At 44.5% G+C, this 20846-nt stretch overlaps 2 protein-coding genes across 19 annotated transcripts in view; one reads left to right on the top strand and one right to left on the bottom strand.

Annotated features, from left to right (window-relative positions):
- Positions 1-20846, bottom strand: part of LOC309658178 (uncharacterized protein) — a gene marked incomplete at its 5' end in the record, with an annotated part of 80515 nt that overhangs the window by 22792 nt on the left and 36877 nt on the right. The window lies entirely within an intron of this gene.
- Positions 1-20846, top strand: part of TENM2 (teneurin transmembrane protein 2) — a 591699-nt gene that overhangs the window by 558955 nt on the left and 11898 nt on the right. For all 15 annotated transcript variants that reach the window (XM_082456392.1, XM_082456388.1, XM_082456389.1 and 12 more), the window contains 2 exons: positions 3520-3816; positions 5281-6895. In XM_082456392.1, coding sequence (XP_082312518.1) covers positions 3520-3816; positions 5281-6895 — 1912 coding nt within the window. The remainder of the gene's footprint in view (positions 1-3519; positions 3817-5280; positions 6896-20846) is intronic.

The raw sequence follows: 20846 nt of genomic DNA, 5'->3' as shown, positions 1-20846 counted from the left end.
TTCCTTTTTTATGGTTGGTACACCTGGGCCAAGAGACAAAAGGCCTCATTATCTTTAAGTAATAGTGACAGACCTAAATGGTAGCAATCTGAGGTTGGGGACCCATCTTCTGTGCTTGCCCACTATGCTGTTCTTTCTGCATTCTTAGCACCTTCCTATACTAATATAGTTGTTATAATGATAATCATGCTTGTATATTTGATTTACCTGTTAGCATCTCCGATGAATACACGTTATAGCACTATAAATACATACATACACATACGTACATACACACACGATTATATTATGGATATATGATTTGTCTGTTGGTCTCCCCCAGGTAACTGAAGATAAGGCCTTATATCACACTAAGTGTATTTTAACCAATCGTATGCTTCGGAATCACCCAGCTCCTATTCCCCGGGGGGGCTGATTCAGCAGCTGTGGAGTCAGCCCTGCAACTATGCTTTAGAGAGCATCCCGGGCAGTTTAGAATTGCATGTCTGATGGAGAGCCACTCGTCAGAGGGGATGGTACAGCCTAGGGGTGAAGACAGTGAGCTCGGGATTGGGACCCTGGCTCCACCACTTACTATTTGTGTAAGCTTGAGCAGGGCACTTAAACCTGTCTGTGCCTTGCATGTAAAATGGGGACAATAGTGCTTGCCTGGGAGTGTTGTGAGGATTAAACACGATAAAACATGGGCAGTGCTGAGAACACACTAAGCCCATCGTAAGTTCTTGGGACGTGTTGCTTTGTTGCTGTTGTTCATCCTTGCATTCCAGAGCAGGCACCATGCCTGACAGGAGCAGAGATTTAACGTTCAATAAATAATAAATGCACTGGGGGATGTATGCTATCAGCAAAGAGAAGCAAAAGGGAAAAGAATAAGCAAAGGGATAGAAGAATAGAAGGATGGCCAAGGAGGTGGGATATGCATAGGCATGGTGGGGGAAATCCTGAAAATCCTTCCTCATTGCTGCCACAGTATTCATTCTGCCTAATAAAATGTTAACGAGGTCTTGAACTGAAACTCTTAAACACATAGGATTAAGAATCTTGGTGGCCTTCTGCTGTTGTCCCAAATGAAGCAACACAGTATGTCCAAACTTGTGTTTCCAGAGGAAGTGATCTTTCTGACGCCAGCTTGTGGTCTGCTCTGGAACTCTAGACCATATCTTCAACATCTTCAGTGATTCTGACAGCATTAACTTTTGGGCCTGTTGAAAATATCCTACCACACTCACTCTTTGCTTTCTTGACGATTCTTCCCAACTACCGCAGGTCTGACGATATGACTCTTCCACTTGAAGCTGGATTTTGTTATAATCCCTAGAACTCACCACCTTTATTCTCTTTCCATGCCTTAGCTTTTTTTTTTTTCCCTAAACGTTTATCTCACATGTTCTGTCCCCTTTTCTCTGGGATGACTCCATGAAAACAGCAATGGTTTGGGGAATCAGGTGGTCCTGGGTTCAAATCCTGCCTCTGCCTCTGAGGGTAATTGCCCATATATAAAATAATTTCTACCTACGTTGTGAGAATTAAACTGGGACCAGATATGTAAAGTGCCTAGCACAGTACCTGTCAAAGCATCAAGGGTTTATCAGTTTAGATTAGTTTCAACTGCTGGTAACAGAAATGAGAAATAACAGGATCTTATACAAGATACAGGCTTATTATTTTTTATGACCTAAAAGGATTCTAGCGGGAAGCAATTCATGGCTGGTACAGATGACCTAGGTCATCTTGAAGACACCTAGGTTGACAGGGATCTAGACTCTTTCTCTGGATGAACCATTATCTTTGAGGTTTAACATCCTCAAAGTCACCCCATATTCACAAAGTGAACACTGGAGCGCCGGTGGTCACATCCACATTCCACCTAAGAAAAGAAGGAAAGTGGGAAGAACAAAAGGGTGCCTACTTCTTAGCTAAGTCTGCTTGCTTTAAGGTTCCCAGAAGACCCAGCCAACAACTACTACTTAAATCACTTTAGCCACCCCAGTCTCCAAAGAAAGCTGTGAAATGTAGTTCTTTACCTGGGTACAATGCTGCTCCCCAATATAACAGGTGCCTGTCGTGTTAGAATTATTCCTTGTCTTCTCCAAAGCCGCAGGGTGGAACCCTCTAGAGTCCCTTAAGGTCTCTTCATCATTTGACACATCTCAGGGCACTCAATGCATGTACGATATATACAATGCAGAAAACAGAAAAGCTGGTTCGTTAACTAGTCAAAGTCTGAAGACCTAAGTTCCAGACCAACCTACTACTTCATTGCTGTGTGACCTTGAGCAAGTATATAACCTCTGTTGGAGGCTCAGTTTCCTCATTTGTGAGCATCAACTCAGACAGTGGATGCAAACTGCCTAACACAATGCCTATATAGAGTAGCCCTCAGCACATGTCAAAGTTACTATTACCATCAACATCATCATCACCATCATCATTATTATCGTTAAGTGCTATTGAAGTATTAGGGTAAAGTGAGCAGGTACCAGACATGTCTCACATCCCTTCCTTCTGCATGTTTACACCTTCCCTTGCCTTCAGCAGTCACCCCAGGGATGTCTGGATTTACAGTCAATTACGTTGAAAAAGCCTGGGCTGAGTTGGCCTCATTTCCTTCCCTTCCAGCCATCCACTCAGGGCTAGCTGCATCTCTAGAGTCCCTCTCCTTTCCCCCTACCCAGAGTCTAGTCTCTCAGCCCTGCCTTCTGAGACAGGCTCTCTTCTCTGACCAGATCGACTTCTAAATAAATATTAAATTATGTCTGGATGTGTTCCATTATTCCTTTCAAATCTAAGTAAATCAGTTCCTCCCTTTGTTGGAATTCCCCAGGCCTGTTGAGATCACTCCACTGATGTCTTGCATCCTTGACAGTGGCGAGATTTTTCTCTAGATGGGAGAATGAAAGGCGTTCACATACGAATAAGGCTTCGTATTCCCAGATCTTTGTAAAATATGTATTTCTGAGACCTTCTCCTCACCTTCCTAGGTACCTTTTTTTTAAGGTTTCGGAAGAAATCTTTGCACCTGTTCTTAAAGATCATTAGCTATTCATTAGCTGATGATGTGCCACAAAAGGGTTGTAAGTGTGCAAAGATACAAATCCTCTTGCTTCCCAGGGTGGCCAGGCAGGACAGTTAGAACCCCAGGGTCCAGGGCTATTGTGTATGGCTATGTAATTTGTGCACTGCCCAGTTTTTACCATTCACACTCTCTACAACACGATGGCACCCCTGTAACTGTGCAGTGCCCAGCCTACCTAACTGCTCATGGCAGCCATGCCCAGATCAGTCATCTCTGGCCATTAGCAGCCTTGCTATATTCTAGTGAACCCTACAAAAATGACCACTTTCTATGTGTACTATGATGTGAAGGAGTTTAGAAAGCACTTCTCTAAATAACTTCAAGGGTATTTCTTCTTCCAGCGCACACACAGGCCCTGGCCACGCCAGCTGTGTCCTCCATAGAAGCCTGAGCTAACATGCCCCAGTGATGTCTTTCAAAGCAGACCCATTGTGTTTTCCTAGGTCCACGGAAGAAATCTCTTGTCCATTGACTATGACCGGAATATTCGGACAGAGAAGATCTACGATGATCACCGGAAGTTCACCCTGAGGATCATTTATGACCAGGTGGGCCGCCCTTTCCTCTGGCTCCCCAGCAGTGGGCTGGCGGCTGTCAACGTCTCCTATTTCTTCAATGGGCGCTTGGCTGGCCTTCAGCGCGGGGCCATGAGCGAGAGGACAGACATCGACAAGCAAGGCCGGATCGTGTCCCGCGTGTTTGCCGACGGGAAAGTGTGGAGCTATTCCTACCTTGACAAGGTGGGTGGATGTGCTGCCCTCGCTCATCTGGGGCTAGCTCTCTCTCTCTCATTCATGCTTCTCTGTTTAAGCTGACCTGATGGGCTTTGCCATAAGACATTGTAACATCTTTACTTTGACTCTACCAGGGCTCCCCACGCACTCTCACCCTCTGGGAGGGAGGAAATCTGAAGGAAAATGTTATTCATATCCCAGCACTATTACCATTAAAAGCAAAAAAAAAAAAAAAGTTCTAGATGCTTAGTAATGGCAAAAAGGGTGGATTGTCTGATTTTTACTCGAAAATAATAGTGCTGTTGAAACGGACAGAATCATCCCACTGGCAGCGTGGCTAATCACTCCTTATGAATTGGAAATGCAGTGATTCATTTCTGCCTTGCCCGAAATTGAGCCATCAGGGTAGGGCATTCTGCCTAAAACTCGAGCACACGGACCAGCACCCTCCCCTACTTGGCCTATTGGCTGAACCAGCCAATGGATTCTTGCTATATATTTTCCTGTGTCTGCAAGTGGCAGACTCAGATCTCCGTGTCAGAAAAGGTCCAGTTGTAGCAGCGGTAAAAAGAGATGCCTTCAGGGCACGAGTCAAGACTTTTAAAGGCTGCCCTGGTCATCTAGTCATCAGACAGGGGCTTGCTCAGCCTGGGCCTCTCCTCTGGACTCACCTCCACACAAGCCCATTTCCATTTCTTCCTTTCTTGCCTCCTCACGACAGCGGTCACTTGCAGATAGAGCTGTTACCTCCTCTGTAAAGGGGCTGCTGTCTCTTTGGTCCCTTCTGAATACTGTTCTCATTATGCCATAAGATGCTACAATGGTTGACCAGGGGAGGCAAGAATCTCTCCACGGCTTCAAGTTTGAGGCCATTCTTTCCCCCAAACAATCAATGATTCTGGGTTACTTGATCTTTTCGGTAGCTTCTAAATGGAGGATTTGCTTTCTCCTTAGATTTAATCAGCGGTGTCCCAAACATAGTATGGGTATCACACCTGTCCCCTGCTGGGCCAGCAGCAGTCATTTCTAACCAGTCTCAAGATTTCTTGTCATTGAGCCTAGAGGCAAACTCAGTGCCTGTCACCTCAGTCCTTCAAACCCCTGGTGACTCAAAGTTATGGTCCAAGCAACATCAGCATCACCTGGGAGCTTGTTCCAAAAGTAGATTCTCAGGCCACCTCTCCACCACCCTCCCCCACCAAACTACTGAATCAGAATCTGCCTTTTAATCAGATCCCCGGGTATTTCACATGCACGTTCAAGTCTGGTGAGCATTCCCCCAAGTAGCCACCATGATCCGTAGAGTAGCGTGCCCGATGAAATCAATTTACCCATAATCTCTGGTCTAAATTTCCCCATCCTTCACGGCTTTTGAATTGCCACTTAGGGAAATAGAACAAATTCTGTCCATTTGAGCACTTGGTCCTAAACGGCCAACTCATGTGTTCCCTTCCCCTTTCCTTCCTCCAGTCCATGGTCCTCCTGCTCCAGAGCCAGCGTCAGTACATATTCGAGTACGACTCCTCTGAACGCCTCCACGCCGTCACCATGCCCAGTGTTGCCCGGCACAGCATGTCCACCCACACCTCCATTGGCTACATCCGCAACACTTACAACCCGCCCGAAAGCAACGCTTCGGTCATCTTTGACTACAGTGATGACGGCCGCATCCTAAAGACATCCTTTTTAGGCACTGGGCGCCAGGTATTCTACAAGTATGGGAAACTCTCCAAGCTATCGGAGATTGTCTATGACAGTACTGCCATCACTTTTGGGTATGATGAGACCACCGGTGTCTTAAAAATGGTCAGCCTCCAAAGTGGGGGCTTCTCCTGCACCATCAGGTACCGGAAGATTGGCCCACTTGTGGACAAGCAAATCTACAGGTTCTCTGAGGAAGGCATGGTCAACGCCAGGTTTGAATACACCTATCACGACAACAGCTTCCGGATCGCAAGCGTCAAGCCGGTCATAAGTGAGACTCCCCTTCCTGTTGACCTCTACCGCTACGACGAGATTTCTGGCAAAGTGGAGCACTTCGGCAAGTTCGGAGTCATCTATTATGATATCAACCAGATCATCACCACGGCTGTGATGACCCTTAGCAAGCACTTTGACACCCACGGGCGGATCAAGGAAGTCCAGTACGAGATGTTCCGGTCCCTCATGTACTGGATGACGGTGCAGTATGACAGCATGGGCAGGGTAATCAAGAGGGAGCTGAAACTGGGGCCCTATGCCAACACCACTAAGTACACCTATGACTATGATGGGGATGGGCAGCTCCAGAGCGTGGCCGTCAATGACCGCCCGACCTGGCGCTACAGCTACGACCTCAATGGGAACCTCCACTTGCTGAACCCGGGGAACAGCGTGCGCCTCATGCCCTTGCGCTACGACCTCCGAGATCGGATAACCAGGCTCGGTGACGTGCAGTACAAAATTGACGACGATGGCTATCTGTGCCAGCGAGGGGCTGACATCTTTGAGTATAACTCCAAGGGCCTTCTAACGAGAGCCTACAACAAGGCCAGTGGCTGGAGTGTCCAGTACCGCTACGATGGCGTGGGGCGGCGGGCTTCCTACAAGACCAACCTGGGCCACCATTTGCAATATTTCTACTCTGACCTCCACAACCCGACTCGCATCACCCATGTCTACAATCACTCCAACTCGGAGATAACCTCGCTCTACTATGACCTCCAAGGTCACCTCTTTGCCATGGAGAGCAGCAGTGGAGAGGAGTATTATGTTGCCTCAGATAACACAGGGACTCCCCTGGCTGTGTTCAGCATCAATGGGCTCATGATCAAGCAGTTGCAGTACACCGCCTACGGGGAGATTTATTACGACTCCAGTCCTGACTTCCAGATGGTCATTGGCTTCCATGGGGGACTCTACGATCCCCTGACCAAGCTGGTCCACTTCACGCAGCGTGATTATGACGTGCTGGCGGGACGATGGACCTCGCCGGACTATACCATGTGGAAAAATGTGGGCAAGGAGCCGGCCCCCTTTAACCTGTATATGTTCAAGAGCAACAATCCTCTCAGCAATGAGCTGGATTTGAAGAACTACGTGACAGGTGAGGACCTGGCCACCTCAGTTGGGCAGTGGCTCCCCGTGGGGTGGTGGTCCCAGTAGACTGCCGGGGATTTCAAAACAGGGTCTTATGTCTGATGCTAGGAGAATCCTGGAGGGCTGTGTACGCTGGCAGTACAGGATCTAGAGCAGTCAAGTGACAGCAGTACAAAGCAGTCATCAGGTCTATTTGAACATGTCCTGACCACTTTCAAGTCCATTCAATTGAAATAACTTTTACAAGAGCCCTTACTACCCCAAAAGAGGAAAGCAGCCTTATGAAGGGGGAAAGAATGGGACTCTGGTCTCAGAAATACCTGATTCAAATTCTCTCGCTTGTATTTATAAGCTAAAGGACCTTGGGCTAGTTGTCCAGTATCTCTGAGCTGTAGTTTCCTTCTCTGCAAAAGGGCACTAACAAAATCATCTCACAGAGTGATCGTAAGAAGGAAATGAACTTATGTAGGTAAAGTCTAGTGCCTGGCACTTAGACCAAGGATGTTCATAAAAGGGTATCTGCTCATGTTATTAACATCACCATTACTAGTGAAGCAATGAATGAGCATAGGTACTGAAATGACTGTGACCCAGTTCCTGGCCTCACAACCAGGCTGATTAGATACAAACAACCAATGATAATGCAAAGCAGAATTAAGTCTGTGCTACCATATAGGTGTTTGTTCAGTTATTTATTCAGCAAGCATTTATAGTGGGCCAGCGTGCTACATTCTGGGGATACAATGATAAGCAAGACAAACACTCTTCTCTCAAAGGAGTGTGTGTGTGTGTGTGTGTGTGTGTGTGTGTGTGTGTGTGGCACACGTGCAGATGACTTCAGATTTGAAAATTCTGACATAGTACAGAAGAGCCCTGTGTCAAACTGGGTCTGAAGGATGAGGGGGCTCTTGGTTGGCCGAAATGAGCTCAAGGCTGAAGAAAGACTATGAGCAAAAGTCAAAAGGACAAAGGAAGCTTGGAGACGGGTGTGGATAGAGGGGCCAAGGAGGGCAAATAATCTACTTCCTCATGATAAGTGAGAAATTGGTAAAAGGAGGGGGGTCCCTATCCATCTATTTCCATCCATCTCCATCCATCCACCTATTCACGGATATTTTCATCTAATACATAAGTACTAGAGATGCAGTGGAGAGCAAGATAGAGTCCCTATCTTCAGGGAGATAAGCAAGGAAATCTGGATGGATGGATGGATGGATGGATGGATGGATGGGTGGATGGATGGATGGATGGATGGGAGGAAAAATACCAACTTTCAGCAAGGAATCTGGAGCCATCTCACCTGTACATGCATTGTAGAGGAGTAACAATGGGGACCCCAATTCCAAGCTCCCCCCCAAGTTCCAGGAAACTCGTAGCTCTTGGCCATGGGCCAGGGAAGCATCAAGCCCAAGGGGTCCCTACCCTCAGGTGGCCAGGGATCACTTGTCCACCCCCAAGATTGGAAAGAAAGCAGCAGCTCCTTGGAACACAGTGCTGCCCTCAGTGCCCCATGCTGCAGAAAGAAATAGATGACCCTGAAGGTCAACTTGTGGCCCTGCTATGCCTCTCTGACAAGTTCCAGAGCCTCTGAAGTTGAACCCAGCATCCTCCTACAACTGAAGCAGCTGCTACCTTTGGAGGGCAGGAGTTTTGGCCAAGCTAGTTCCCTCCTGGTCTCCCCAGTGCGCCTCATCAGGAGGCCCTGCCATGCTACTCTGCCAGGGCGTCCTCTCTTCCCCAGGGCTTGGCAGGGTTTGTGTCCCCCCCAAGTTCACTGCAGTTTCAAATAAAAGGACCTCTCAGGAAAGTACACACCCATATGTATATAGTTTCAGATAATAATAAAGGCAGGGAAGATAAATGAAACAGGTAAGGAGTTAGAGAGTGGTGGGAAGTGTCTTGTTTATTTAGGGCGCTCACAGATAGGTGGCATTTGAGCAGAGGCCATTATGAAGTGGGGGAGGGAGACGAAGCGTATTCCAGACAAAGGAAACAGTGTGAATGGGGAGGCAGCCCATGCCTATCTCAGCCATAGGAGAAGAAGGCCCCGCCCCGCAAGAATGTGCTTCCCAGAGCCTGGCTTGGCACTGGATACCTTAGGGATGAATCAGCCAGAGGCAAATAAAAAGAAAGCCCTCAGCGTGGGATGAACACACACCTACAGCTGCCAAGACCCAAACAAAATCATTCGCAGAGCACGCTGCGCCTCACTGACCCCCTCAGCTACTCTCCTGGTTCTCCTGAAAAGACAAAAAGAAATTAGAGTTTTCTGAATAGCAAGACGGCTTTCCTCATTCCAGTGCTTCATGGAGACTCCATAAATGGGCATCAAATCAAGTTGAACTAAGTCCAACAAAACTGAATCCAGAAAACATTAGAAAGAGTCTAACGTAAAAGGTAACGTTAGAGAAACTACATGCATAGAGCTGACGTCTGCAGTCAAAGCAAAGTAAGAGGGGCTGGGTGAAGAGAGCGGGACCAGGCACAAGCCCCCACCTGCTGCCGCTCCACGTGAGGTGACCCCTGGAGATCGCACCCCAGAAGAGAACACCAAATCATTCTCCGCCATTCGGATGTCGGCTAATCTGTAAACCCATCTATATGTGTCTTGATTTGCATCGTAGGAGATGACCAGAGTGGCTGACCTTGCAGCTCACAATTTAAGAAGGAATTAAGATGTAGTCGGCAGAAACACAATGAACAGAACTACTCTCTCTCTGGTGCTCAAAAGAATCTTTGCTGTTTGGAAACAGAGCTCTCTGAATGCAAGAGACAGCTCCTGAGGCTGAAGGAGGCTGTTTCCGCCCCAAAATGCTGGCACAAAGGAGAGCAGCAGAGAATACCCGTTAGGAGCTCAAAGACATCTGGGCTGGACACAGCTGTATCTACCAAGGGGGGTAAGGGAGGGCAAGAAGTGATTCCTTTTCCCACTCACGGGCTCTAAAGCTGCACCCTTTTTAACTGTTATTGTTTAAGGTAATATATTGATGATTGATATATCTGTGATACGAAAGATATTAGAGGAAAGGATATAAAAGACAGACTGAGAGATACAGACCCTCTCCCCAAAAACCTGCAGCGCCCTGGGCTTTTCCAGTGACAGCGAGTCCCAGGAAACTCCTCAGTCCTGGGCAGACCAAGACCTGTGCTCAGGCCCAAGCCTGGCCTGTCCTCGAGCCAGTTCCTTCTGATGTTAGAACCTGAATACATCTCCAGACACCAATTCTGGCCTTGCCAATCACTTGCTGCGTGACCTATACGAATGTCTTAAACTTTCCGAGCCTTAGTTTCTTCATTGGCAGCTTTGTGCCAGTAAGAGCACTCACCCTGTGGTGCTGTGAAAAGTAAGTGGATCCGGACACATAAGGCACCTAGCCCTGGGCAAAGGCTTATCAATGGTAGGAACGCATTTGTTACTTATAAGCAGCTATGGACTTGGAGACAGGGAGTCTGTAGGTGAGGAGTGAAATTACCACCTTTGTGTAATTCTCTGGGGTTCCCAGGGGTCTCCAGCTCCACCCTGAAACACATCCCAACCCTGCTCTGAGTGGCATTGCTTTGGCAAATCTGAAACCCCAAATTTGGAGTCAAGCAAACCTCCCATGTGTCACCCACGATGACTCGGGTTGGCTTCTCCCCGGCTGGTCTCTGGGCTTACAGACCCCCAGGCACACATGAGCGTGAAGTCGGATTTTGTGGAGTTTGATTTCCCTAAGTGAGGAGGGAGGCCCAACCTCCTCCTTGCTTTACTCTCTTCTCTCTCTGCACTTACCACCTAGGCAGCTGTGCTGACAGCGTGTGTTAGAGAGAGCGCGTGGGCTTCAGCTGCCCATGCTGTGAAGAACATGAGGAGGGGGAGTGATGGGCTATTAGCAGGGGCCACATCGCCACTCCTACCTCAAGGACTCCCTCTCGACAGATTGTTTAGGGAGGCTGTCACCAGAGACAGCCAGTGACTTTGAAAGGAGGAGGGGTGTTTGATGCCAGAAGTGCCTTCTGCAGGATGGAGGAGACAAGAAACTTGAAGAAACATTTCAGAAGAGAGTTAGACTTGGAAACCAAGCCATATTAGAAACTTAAAAAGATAAAACAGATAGATGACATGAACTATACTGTTCATGGGAGCAGCCATTAAAATGTCTGGTCCCAAAGGCAGGGGGTTGTTAACATCATCTCCTGGAGACTAGGGAGGGATCCCTGCAGGGGAAAGAGCACGTTGGGGAGAGTCGGCTGAGGGCAAAGACCTCTCTCTTGCCTTTCTTGGGATTCCCTCCATATCCCTGGTGAAAGATGGGATGAGTTTATATGTTGTTCAGATGAGGTATTAAATAACATGGAAACACAGATGGGGAAAGTTAGTTTCTCTTCAGTAATCTTGTTATTCTCCCAATTCGGCAGAGGAGAAAGCCTCCACTTGATGCTGGTGTGTATGTAACACCTCATTAACACTTCTCATCTCCCTTTTTAACAGAGAGAGCAGGTCTAAGACTCCCCCAGCAGCAGGTAACAAAATCATGCTCCAGTTTAATTGCGTTGTTTTGTTTTAATTTTACAGTTATTTTCTGTTTGCATCAAGTGAGAGTGCTTTCCCACTTATGGTAGTGACATAAAGTTTCTTTTTTATAATGGATTTGCTTAAGTAGACAAAGAAAAACAAGTACAGATGATCCCTGGATATGGCAAAACAACCACGATAGGTGATCATGACGGGTAACCACGAATACCCAAAGTTTGGTAACCGCACTTCACAGCATTCACCACCTACTTTGCACAGAGGTGCTCTGTGGATATATATGATCATTGCTAGACTAAAGCGAGGCTTCTGTCTGCTTGATGCTGACACACTTTTTAAGGCAATTTCAAACTTGTATTCTTAAATGAGTTTTTTTTATTAATGTATAGTTGATTTACAATATTACATTAGCTTCAGGTGTACAACATAGTGATTCAATATTTTTATAGATTATGCACAAACGGTATTACAGTACTACTGACTATATTCCCTGAGTTGTACATTACATCCCTGTGACCTATTTATAACTGGTAGTTGTAGCTTTTAATCCCCTTCACCTATTTAGCCCATTTCCCAACCCACCTCCCCTCTGGCAACCACCTGTTTGTTCTCTGTATCTGAGTCTGTTTGTTTTGTTACATTTGTTCATTTGTTTTGTTTTTTTAGAGTCCACATTTAAGTGAAAACATATGTTATTTGTCTTTCTCTAACTTCTTTCACTTAGAATCTCCTCCAGGTCCATCCATGTTGTCACATATGGCAAGATTTCACTCTTCTTTATAGCTGAGTAATGTTCCATTTTATATGTATATATACCACATCTTCTTTATCCATTCATCTGTCCATGGACACTTAGGTTCCATATGTTGGCTATTGTAAATAATGCTACAATGAACATGGGGTTGCATATATCTTTTCAAATTAGTGTTTTCTTTGGATAAATACCCAGGAATGGAATTGCTGGATCATATGGTAGTTGTATTTTTAATTTTTGAGGACCCTCCATACTGTTTTCCATAGTGGCTACACCAATTCACATTCCCATCAACACTGCACGAGAGGTCCCTTTTCTCCACATCTTCACCAGCACTTACTGTTTCTTGTCTTTTTGATGACAGTGATTCTGACAGGTGTGAGGTACTATCTCACTGTGGCTTTTATTTGCATCTCTCTGATGATTATTGATGTTAAATGACTCTTAAATGGGCTATCGCTAATACGTGTACTTGCCACATCATTCAAGGAACTTGTTTCTGCCTAAGGCTGATGGACACACTGTGGATTCCAGAGTCCCTCTCATTAGAGGGTCTTCTAGGCCCCTATGTTTAGTAGCGAAGTCAGCATTAAACCCCTCATAGCAGTCCCAGGGCAGGAGGTGGGTAGACCTTACTCGGCCCCTTCAGAAGCATCTTCTCAAGCAAGTACAGGTAGTTCCTCTGTCACACACACTACTCAGGGTGGCTTTTGCCACATATATTCAGTGTTTGTTCATCCACTCCATGGATACTTATTGAGCACCTATTTTGTGCTAGGCCTGGGGAGACATCAGTGAATGAAACAGATTTTTTAACTCCGTGTCCTGATGGAGCTTACATTCTCGGTGAGGGAGACAGACAATAAACAATAAATGTAATAAATGCCCAAATGAGACACATGTTCAAGTGTGGTAACTGTTTTGGGGGTGGGGGGATGAGTGGAGGAAGGGGACTTGGGATTGCTGGGGGTGGGAACAGGCAGGGGTTAAACATGAAGTTGGCCTTATTGGAGGCAACATCTGAGCAAGACTTGAAAAAGGGAAGAGTTGAGACAGCCAGAAGATACCTTCAGGGAAGCACACTCCAGGCAGAGGACTTGCCTGTATAAAGGCTCCGAGATGAATGTGCACCTGGCATGTTCAAGAAACAGCACAGAGGCTGGAGCTGAGTGAGCAAGAGAGAGAGAGGAGGAGAAGACGAGGTCAGAGAGATCACGGGCAAGGGTCCTTAGAGACCATTAGAAGGACTTTCACTTTTTCATTGAGAGAAATGGGGGATCCCTGGAGTGTTATGAGTAAAGGAATGATAAGGGCCTTTTCCATGTCTAAAGGTAATGTGGAGCATACAAGGTATGTGGAGCACAGAGGTGAAAGCAGGGAGGCCAGTTAGAAATCAAGGCAAGAGATGATGGGCCAGGGTTGAGGTGGTGGAAGTGGTGAGAAGTGGACACAGATTCTGGTCTATTTTAAAAGTGAAAGTAAAGGATTTAACCATAGGACCCAGCAATTCCACACCTAGGTGTATACACAAGAGAACTGAAAAGAGGTTTTCAAACATCAGTTTGTACCATCATCAGAAAGTCTACAAAGAATAAATGCTGGAGAGGGTGTGGAAAAAAGGAAACCATCCTACACTGTTGGCAGGGATGAAAACTGGTGCAACCACTATGGAGAACAGTATGGAGGTTCCTAAAAAAACTAAAAATAGAACTACCATATGATCCAGCAATCCCACTCCTGGGCATATATCCAGAAAAGATGAAACTATAACTCAGAAAGATACATGCACCCCAATGTTCATAGCAGCACTATTTACAATAGCCAAGACATGGAAGCAACCTAAGCCCATCAACAGATAAATAGATAAAGATGTGGCATATATATACAATGGAATATTACTCAGCCATAAAAAAGAATGAAATAATGCCATTTGCAGCAATATGAATGGACCTAGAGATTATCATACTAAGTGAAAAAAACAGAGAGAGAAAGACAAATATTATATGATATCACTTATATGTAGAATCTAAAATATAGTACAAATTAAGTTATTTAAAAACAGAAACTCACAGACAGAGAAAAAAACTTATGGTTACCAAAGGGGAAGGGAGGGGAGAGGGATAAATTAGGAGTTTGAGATTAACAAACTGTATATATAGTATATATATATATATACTATATATAAAATAGATACACAACAAGGACCTGCTGTATTGCACAGGGAACTATATTCAATATTTTGTTATCAGCTATAATGGAAAAGAATTTGAAAAAGAATATATATGTAGAGCCTCTCGATTCCAGACAAGATGGCGGAGTAGAAGGACTTATGCTCACTTCTTCTCATGAAAACACCAAAATCACAACTAACCGCTGAACACCAAAATCATGACTGCTGAACAACCATCAACAAAAAGATATTTTACCTACCAAAGACAAAGAAGAAGTCACAATGAGACAAGAGAAGGGGTGCTTTTACTCTATAATCAAATCCCATACCTGCTGGGTGGGTGACCCATGAAATGGAAAATAATTATATTGCAGAGGTTCTCCCACAGGAGTTACTTCTGAGCCCCACGTCAGGCTCCCCAGCCTGAGGGTCTGGCAACAGGAGGAGGAGCCCCAGAGCATTTGGCTTGGAAGGCCAGAAGAGCTTGAGTACAGGAGCTCCACAGGACTGGAGGAAACAGAGACTCCACTCTTGGAGGATGCACACAAGATTTCACATGCACTGGTCCCAGCACAAAGCAGTGACTCCATAGGAGCCTGGGCTAGACCTACCTGCGGGTCTTGGAGGGTCTCCTGGGGAGGCGGCAGTTGGCTGTGGCTCACTGTGGGGGCAGGAACACTGGTGATGGAGGTCCCAGGGAATGTTGATTGGTGTGAGCTCTCGCAGAGGTCACCATTTTGGCACCAAGACCTGGCCCCACCCAACAGCCTGCAGGCTCCAGTGCTGGGACGCCTCAGGCCAAACAACCAGTGGGGTGAGGGAGAGAACACAGCCCCACCCATCAGCAGACAGGCTGCCTAAAGTTGTACTGAGCTCACAGCCACCTAAAAATATACCCCTTGACACAGCCCTGCCCACCAGAGGGACAAGCCCAGCTCCAACCACCAGTGTGCAGGCATCAGTCCCTCCCACCAGGAAGCCTACACAAACCTCTGGACCAACCTCAGCCACCAGAGAGCAGACACCAGAAGAAGGAGGAACTACGAACCTGCAGCCTGCAGAAAGGAGACCACAAACACAGGAAGTCAGACAAAATGAGACAGCAGAGAAGTATGTTTCAGACGAAGGAACAAGATAAAAACCCAGAAGAACAAGTAAGTGAAGTGGAGATAGGCAATCTACCTGAAAAAGAATTCAGAGTAATGATAGTAAACATAATCCAAGATCTTGGAAAAAGAATGGAGGCACAAACTGAGGAAATACAAAAAATGTTTAACAAAGACCTAGAAGATTTAAAGAACAAACAGATGAACAATACAATAACTGAAATGAAAAATATACTAGAAGGAATCAAAAGCAGAATAAATGAGGCAGAAGAACTAATAAGTGAGCTGGAAGAGAGTGCTGGAAATCATTGCCGTGGAATAGAATAAAGAAAAAAGAATGAAAAGAAATGAGGACAGTCTCAGAGACCTCTGGGACAACATTAAACACACCAACATTCATATTATAGAGGTCCCAGAAGGAGGAGAGAGAGAGAAAGGGCCCAAGAAAATATTTGAAGAGATTATAGCCGAAAACTCCCCTAACATGAGAAAGGAAACACTCGTTCAGGTCCAGGAAGTGCAGAGTCCCACACAGGATAAACCCAAGGAGGAACACGCCAAGACACATATTAATCAATGACAAAGATGAAAGACAAAGAAAAAATATTAAAAACAAGGGAAAAGCCACAAATAACATACAAGGGAATCCCCATAAGACTATCAGCTGATTTTTCAGCAGAAACTCTGCAGGCCAGAAGGGAGTGGCACAATATATTTAAAGTGATGAAAGGGAAAAACCTACAACCAAGAATACCCAGCAAGGCTCTTGCTCAGATTTGATGGATAAAGTAAAAGGTTTACAGACAAGCAAAAGCTAAGAGAATTCAGCACCACCAAACCAGCTTTACAACAAATCCTAAAGGAACTTCTCTAGGCGGAAAAGAAGGCCACAACTAAAAACAAGAAAATTACAAATGGAAAAGCTCACCAGTAAAGGCAAACATAAAGTAAAAGTAGGAAATCATCCACATACAAATATGATATCAAAACCAGCAGTCGTGAGAAGAGCAGAGTACAAATACAGGATATCGTAAATGCATTGGAAATTAGAAGACCAGCAACTTAAAACAATCTTGTATACATATAGACTTCTATATCAAAACCTCATGGGAACTGCAAACCAAAAATCTACAATAGATACACACACACACACACACACACACACACAAAGCAATCCAAACACAACACTAAAGATACTTATCAAATCACAAGAAAGAGAACAAAAGAGGAAGGGAAGAAAAAAGCCCTACAAAAGCAAATCCAAAACAATGAACAAAACGGCAATAAAAACATACATATCGAAAATTACCTTAAATGTAAATGGAGTAAATGCTCCAACCCAAAGACATAGACTGGCTCAATGGATACAAAAACAAGACCCGGGTATATGCTGTCTACAAGAGACCCACTTCAGATCTAGAGACACATACAGACTGAAAGTGAGGAGGTGGAAAATGGTATTCCGTGCAATAGAAATCAAAAGAAAGCTGGATTATCAATATCAGACAAAATAGACTTTAAAATAAAGACTGTTACAAGAGACAAAGAAGGACAGTACATAATGATCAAGGGATCAATCCAAGAAGAAGATATAACAATTGTAAATATATATGCACCCAGCATAGGAGCACCTCAATACATAAGGCAAATACTAACAGCCATAAAAGGAGAATCAACAGTAACACAATAATAGTGGGGGACTTTAACACCTCACTTTCATCAATGGACAGATCATCCAGACAGAAAATCAATAAGGAAACACAGGCTTTAAATGACACATTAGACCAGATGGACTTAATTGATATTTATAGAACCTTCCATCTGAAAGCAGCAGAATACACATTCTTCTCAAGTACACACAGAACATTCTCCAGGATAGATCACATCTTGGGCCACAAAGCAAGCCTCAATAAATTTAAGAAAACTGAAATCATATCAAGCATCGTTTCCAGCCACAATGGCAAACATCCTAAAGATGCTACCAGAAAACTACTAGAGCTCATCAATGAATTTGGTAAATTTGCAGAATACAAAATTAATACACATAAATCTGTTGCATTCCTATACATTAACAATGAAAGATCAGAAAGAGAAATTAAGGAAACAATCCCATTTACCATCATTTCAAAAGGAATAAAATACCTAGGAATAAATCTACCTAAAGAGGTAAAAGACCTGTACTCTAAAAACTATAAGATGTTGATGAAAGAAATCAAAGATGACACAAACAGATGGAAAGATACACCATGTTCTTGGATTGGAAGAATGAATATTGTGAAAATGACTATACTACCTAAGGCAATCTACAGATTCAATGCAATTCCTATCAATTACCAATGGCATTTTTAGAGAACAAGAACAAAAAATTTTTAAATTTGTGTGGAAACACAAAAGACCCCAAATAGCCAAAGCAGTCCTGAGAAAGAAAAACGGAGCTGGAGGAATCATACTCCCTGACCTCAAACTATACTACAAAGCTACAGTAATCAAAACAGTATGGTACTGGCACAAAAACAGAAATATAAATCAATGGAACAGGATAGTAAGCCCAAATATAAACCTACACACCTATGGTCAATCTCCGACAAAGGAGGCAAGAATAAACAATGGAGAAAAGACAGTCTCTTCAACAAGTGGTGCTGGGAAAACTGGACAGCTACATGTAAAAGAATAAAATTAGAATATTCTCTAACACCATACACAAAAATAAACTTTAAATGGTTCAAAGATCTAAATGTAAGGCCAGATACTATAAAAATCTTAGAGGAAAACATAGGCAGAACACTCTGAAATAAATCGCAGCAAGATCTTTTTGGATCCACCTCCTAGAGTAATGAAAATAAAAACAAAAATAAACAAATGGGACCTAATTAAACTTAAAAAGCTTTTGCACAGCAAAGGAAACCATAAACAGAATGAAAAGACGACCTACAGAATGGGAGAAATTATTTACAAACGTAGTGCCCAACAAGGGATTAATCTCCAAAATATACAAACAGCTCATGCAGCTCTATATCAAAGAAACAAACAACCCAATCAAAAAATGGGCAGAAGGAGGAACCAAGATGGCGGAGTAGAAGGACGTGCTCTCACTCCCTCTTGCGAGAACACCAGAATCACAACTAGCTGCTGGACAATCATCGACAGGAAGACACTGGAACTCACCAAAAAAGATACCCCATATCCAAAGACAAAGGAGAAGCCACAATGAGACGGTAGGAGGGGCGCAATCAGAGTAAAATCAAATCCCATAACTGGTGGGTGGGTGACTCACAGACTGGAGAACACTTATACCACAGAAGTCCACCCACTGGAGTGAAGGTTCTGAGCCCCACGTCAGGCTTCCCAACCTGGGGGTCTGGCAACGGGAGGAGGAATTCACAGAGAATCAGACTTAGAAGCCTAGTGGGAATTGATTGCAGGACTTCAACAGGACTGGGGGAAACAGAGACCCCACTCTTGGAGGGCGCACACAAAATAGTGTGTGCATCGGGACCCAGGGGAAGGAGCAGTGAACCCAGGGGAGACTGAACCAGACCTACCTGCTAGTGTCGGAAGGTCTCCTGCAGAGGCGGGGGGTGGCTCTGTTTCGCCATGGGCACAAGGACACTGGCAGCAGAAGTTCTGGGAAGTACTCCATGGCATAAGCCCTCCCAGAGTCTGTCATTAGCCCCACCAAAGAGCCCAGGTAGGCTCCAGTGTTGGGTTGCCTCAGGCAAAACAACCAACAGGGAGGGAACCCAGCCCCACCCATCAACAGTCAAGTGGATTAAAGTTTTACTGAGCTCTGACCACCACAGCAACAGTCAGCTCTACCCACCACCAGAGCCTCCCATCAGGCCTCTTAGATAGCCTCAACCACCAGAGGGCAGACAGCAGAAGCAAGAAAAACTACAATCCTGCAGCCTGTGGAACAAAAACCACATTCACAGAAAGATAGACAAGATGAAAAGGCAGAGGGCTATATACCAGATGAAGGAACAAGATAAAACCCCAGAAAAACAACTAAATGAAGTGAAGATAGGAAACCTTCCAGAAAAAGAATTCAGAGTAATGACAGTGAAGATGATCCAGGACCTCGGAATAAGAATAGAGGCAAAGATCGAGAAAATGCAAGAAATGTTTAACAAAGACCTAGAAGAATTAAAGAACAAACAAACAGAGATGAACAATACAATAACTGAAATGAAAACTACACTAGAAGGAATCAATAGCAGAATACCTGAGGCAGAAGAACGGATAAGTGACCTGGAAGACAGAATGGTGGAATTCACTGCTGCGGAACAGACTAAAGAAAAAAGAATGAAAAGAAATGAAGACAGCCTAAGAGACCTCTGGGACAACATTAAACACAACAACATTCGCATTATAGGAGTCCCAGAAGGAGAAGAGAGAGAGAAAGGACCAGAGAAAATATTTGAAGAGATTATAATTGAAAACTTCCCTAACATGGGAAAGGAAAGAGCCACCCAAGTCCAGGAAGCACAGCGAGTCCCGTACAGGATAAACCCAAGGAGAAACACGCCGAGACACATAGTAATCAAATGGGCAGAAATTAAAGACAAAGAAAAATTATTGAAAGCAGCAAGGGAAAAACAACAAATAACATACAAGGGAACTCCCATAAGGTTAACAGCTGATTTCTCAGCAGAAACACTACAAGCCAGAAGGGAGTGGCATGATATACTTAAAGTGATGAAAGGGAAGAACCTACAACCAAGATCACTGTACCCGGGAAGGATCTCATTTAGATTTGATGGAGAAATCAAAAGCTTTACAGACAAGTAAAAGCTAAGAGAATTCAGCACCACCAAACCAGCTCTAAAACAAATACTAAAGGAACCTCTCTAAGTGGGAAACACAAGAGAAGAAAAGGACCTACAAAACCAAACCCAAAACAATTAAGAAAAAGGTAATAGGAACATACATATCAATAATTACCTTAAACATGAATGGATTAAATGCTCCAACCAAAAGACACAGGCTTGCTGAATGGATACAAAAACAAGACCCATCTATATGCTGTCTACAAGAGACCCACTTCAGACCTAGGGACACATACAGACCGAAAGTGAGGGGATGGAAAAAGATATTCCATGCAAATGGAAATCAAAAGAAAGCTGGAGTAGCTATACTCATATCAGATAAAATGGACTTTAAAATAAAGAATGTTACAAGAGACAAGGAAGGACACTACATAATGATCAAGGGATCAATCCAAGAAGAAGATATAACAATTATAAATATATATGCACCCAACATAGGAGCACCTCAATACATAAGGCAACTGCTAACAGCTGTAAAAGAGGAAATCAACAGTAACACAATAATAGTGGGGGACTTTAACACCTCACTTACACCAATGGACAGATCATCCAATATGAAAATAAGTAAGGAAACAGAAGCTCTAAATGA

Source organism: Balaenoptera physalus, assembly GCF_965194825.1.
Source record: "Balaenoptera physalus genome assembly, chromosome: 3".
Taxonomy (NCBI): domain Eukaryota; kingdom Metazoa; phylum Chordata; class Mammalia; order Artiodactyla; family Balaenopteridae; genus Balaenoptera; species Balaenoptera physalus.
This window is presented reverse-complemented; position numbering and strand designations above follow the sequence as displayed.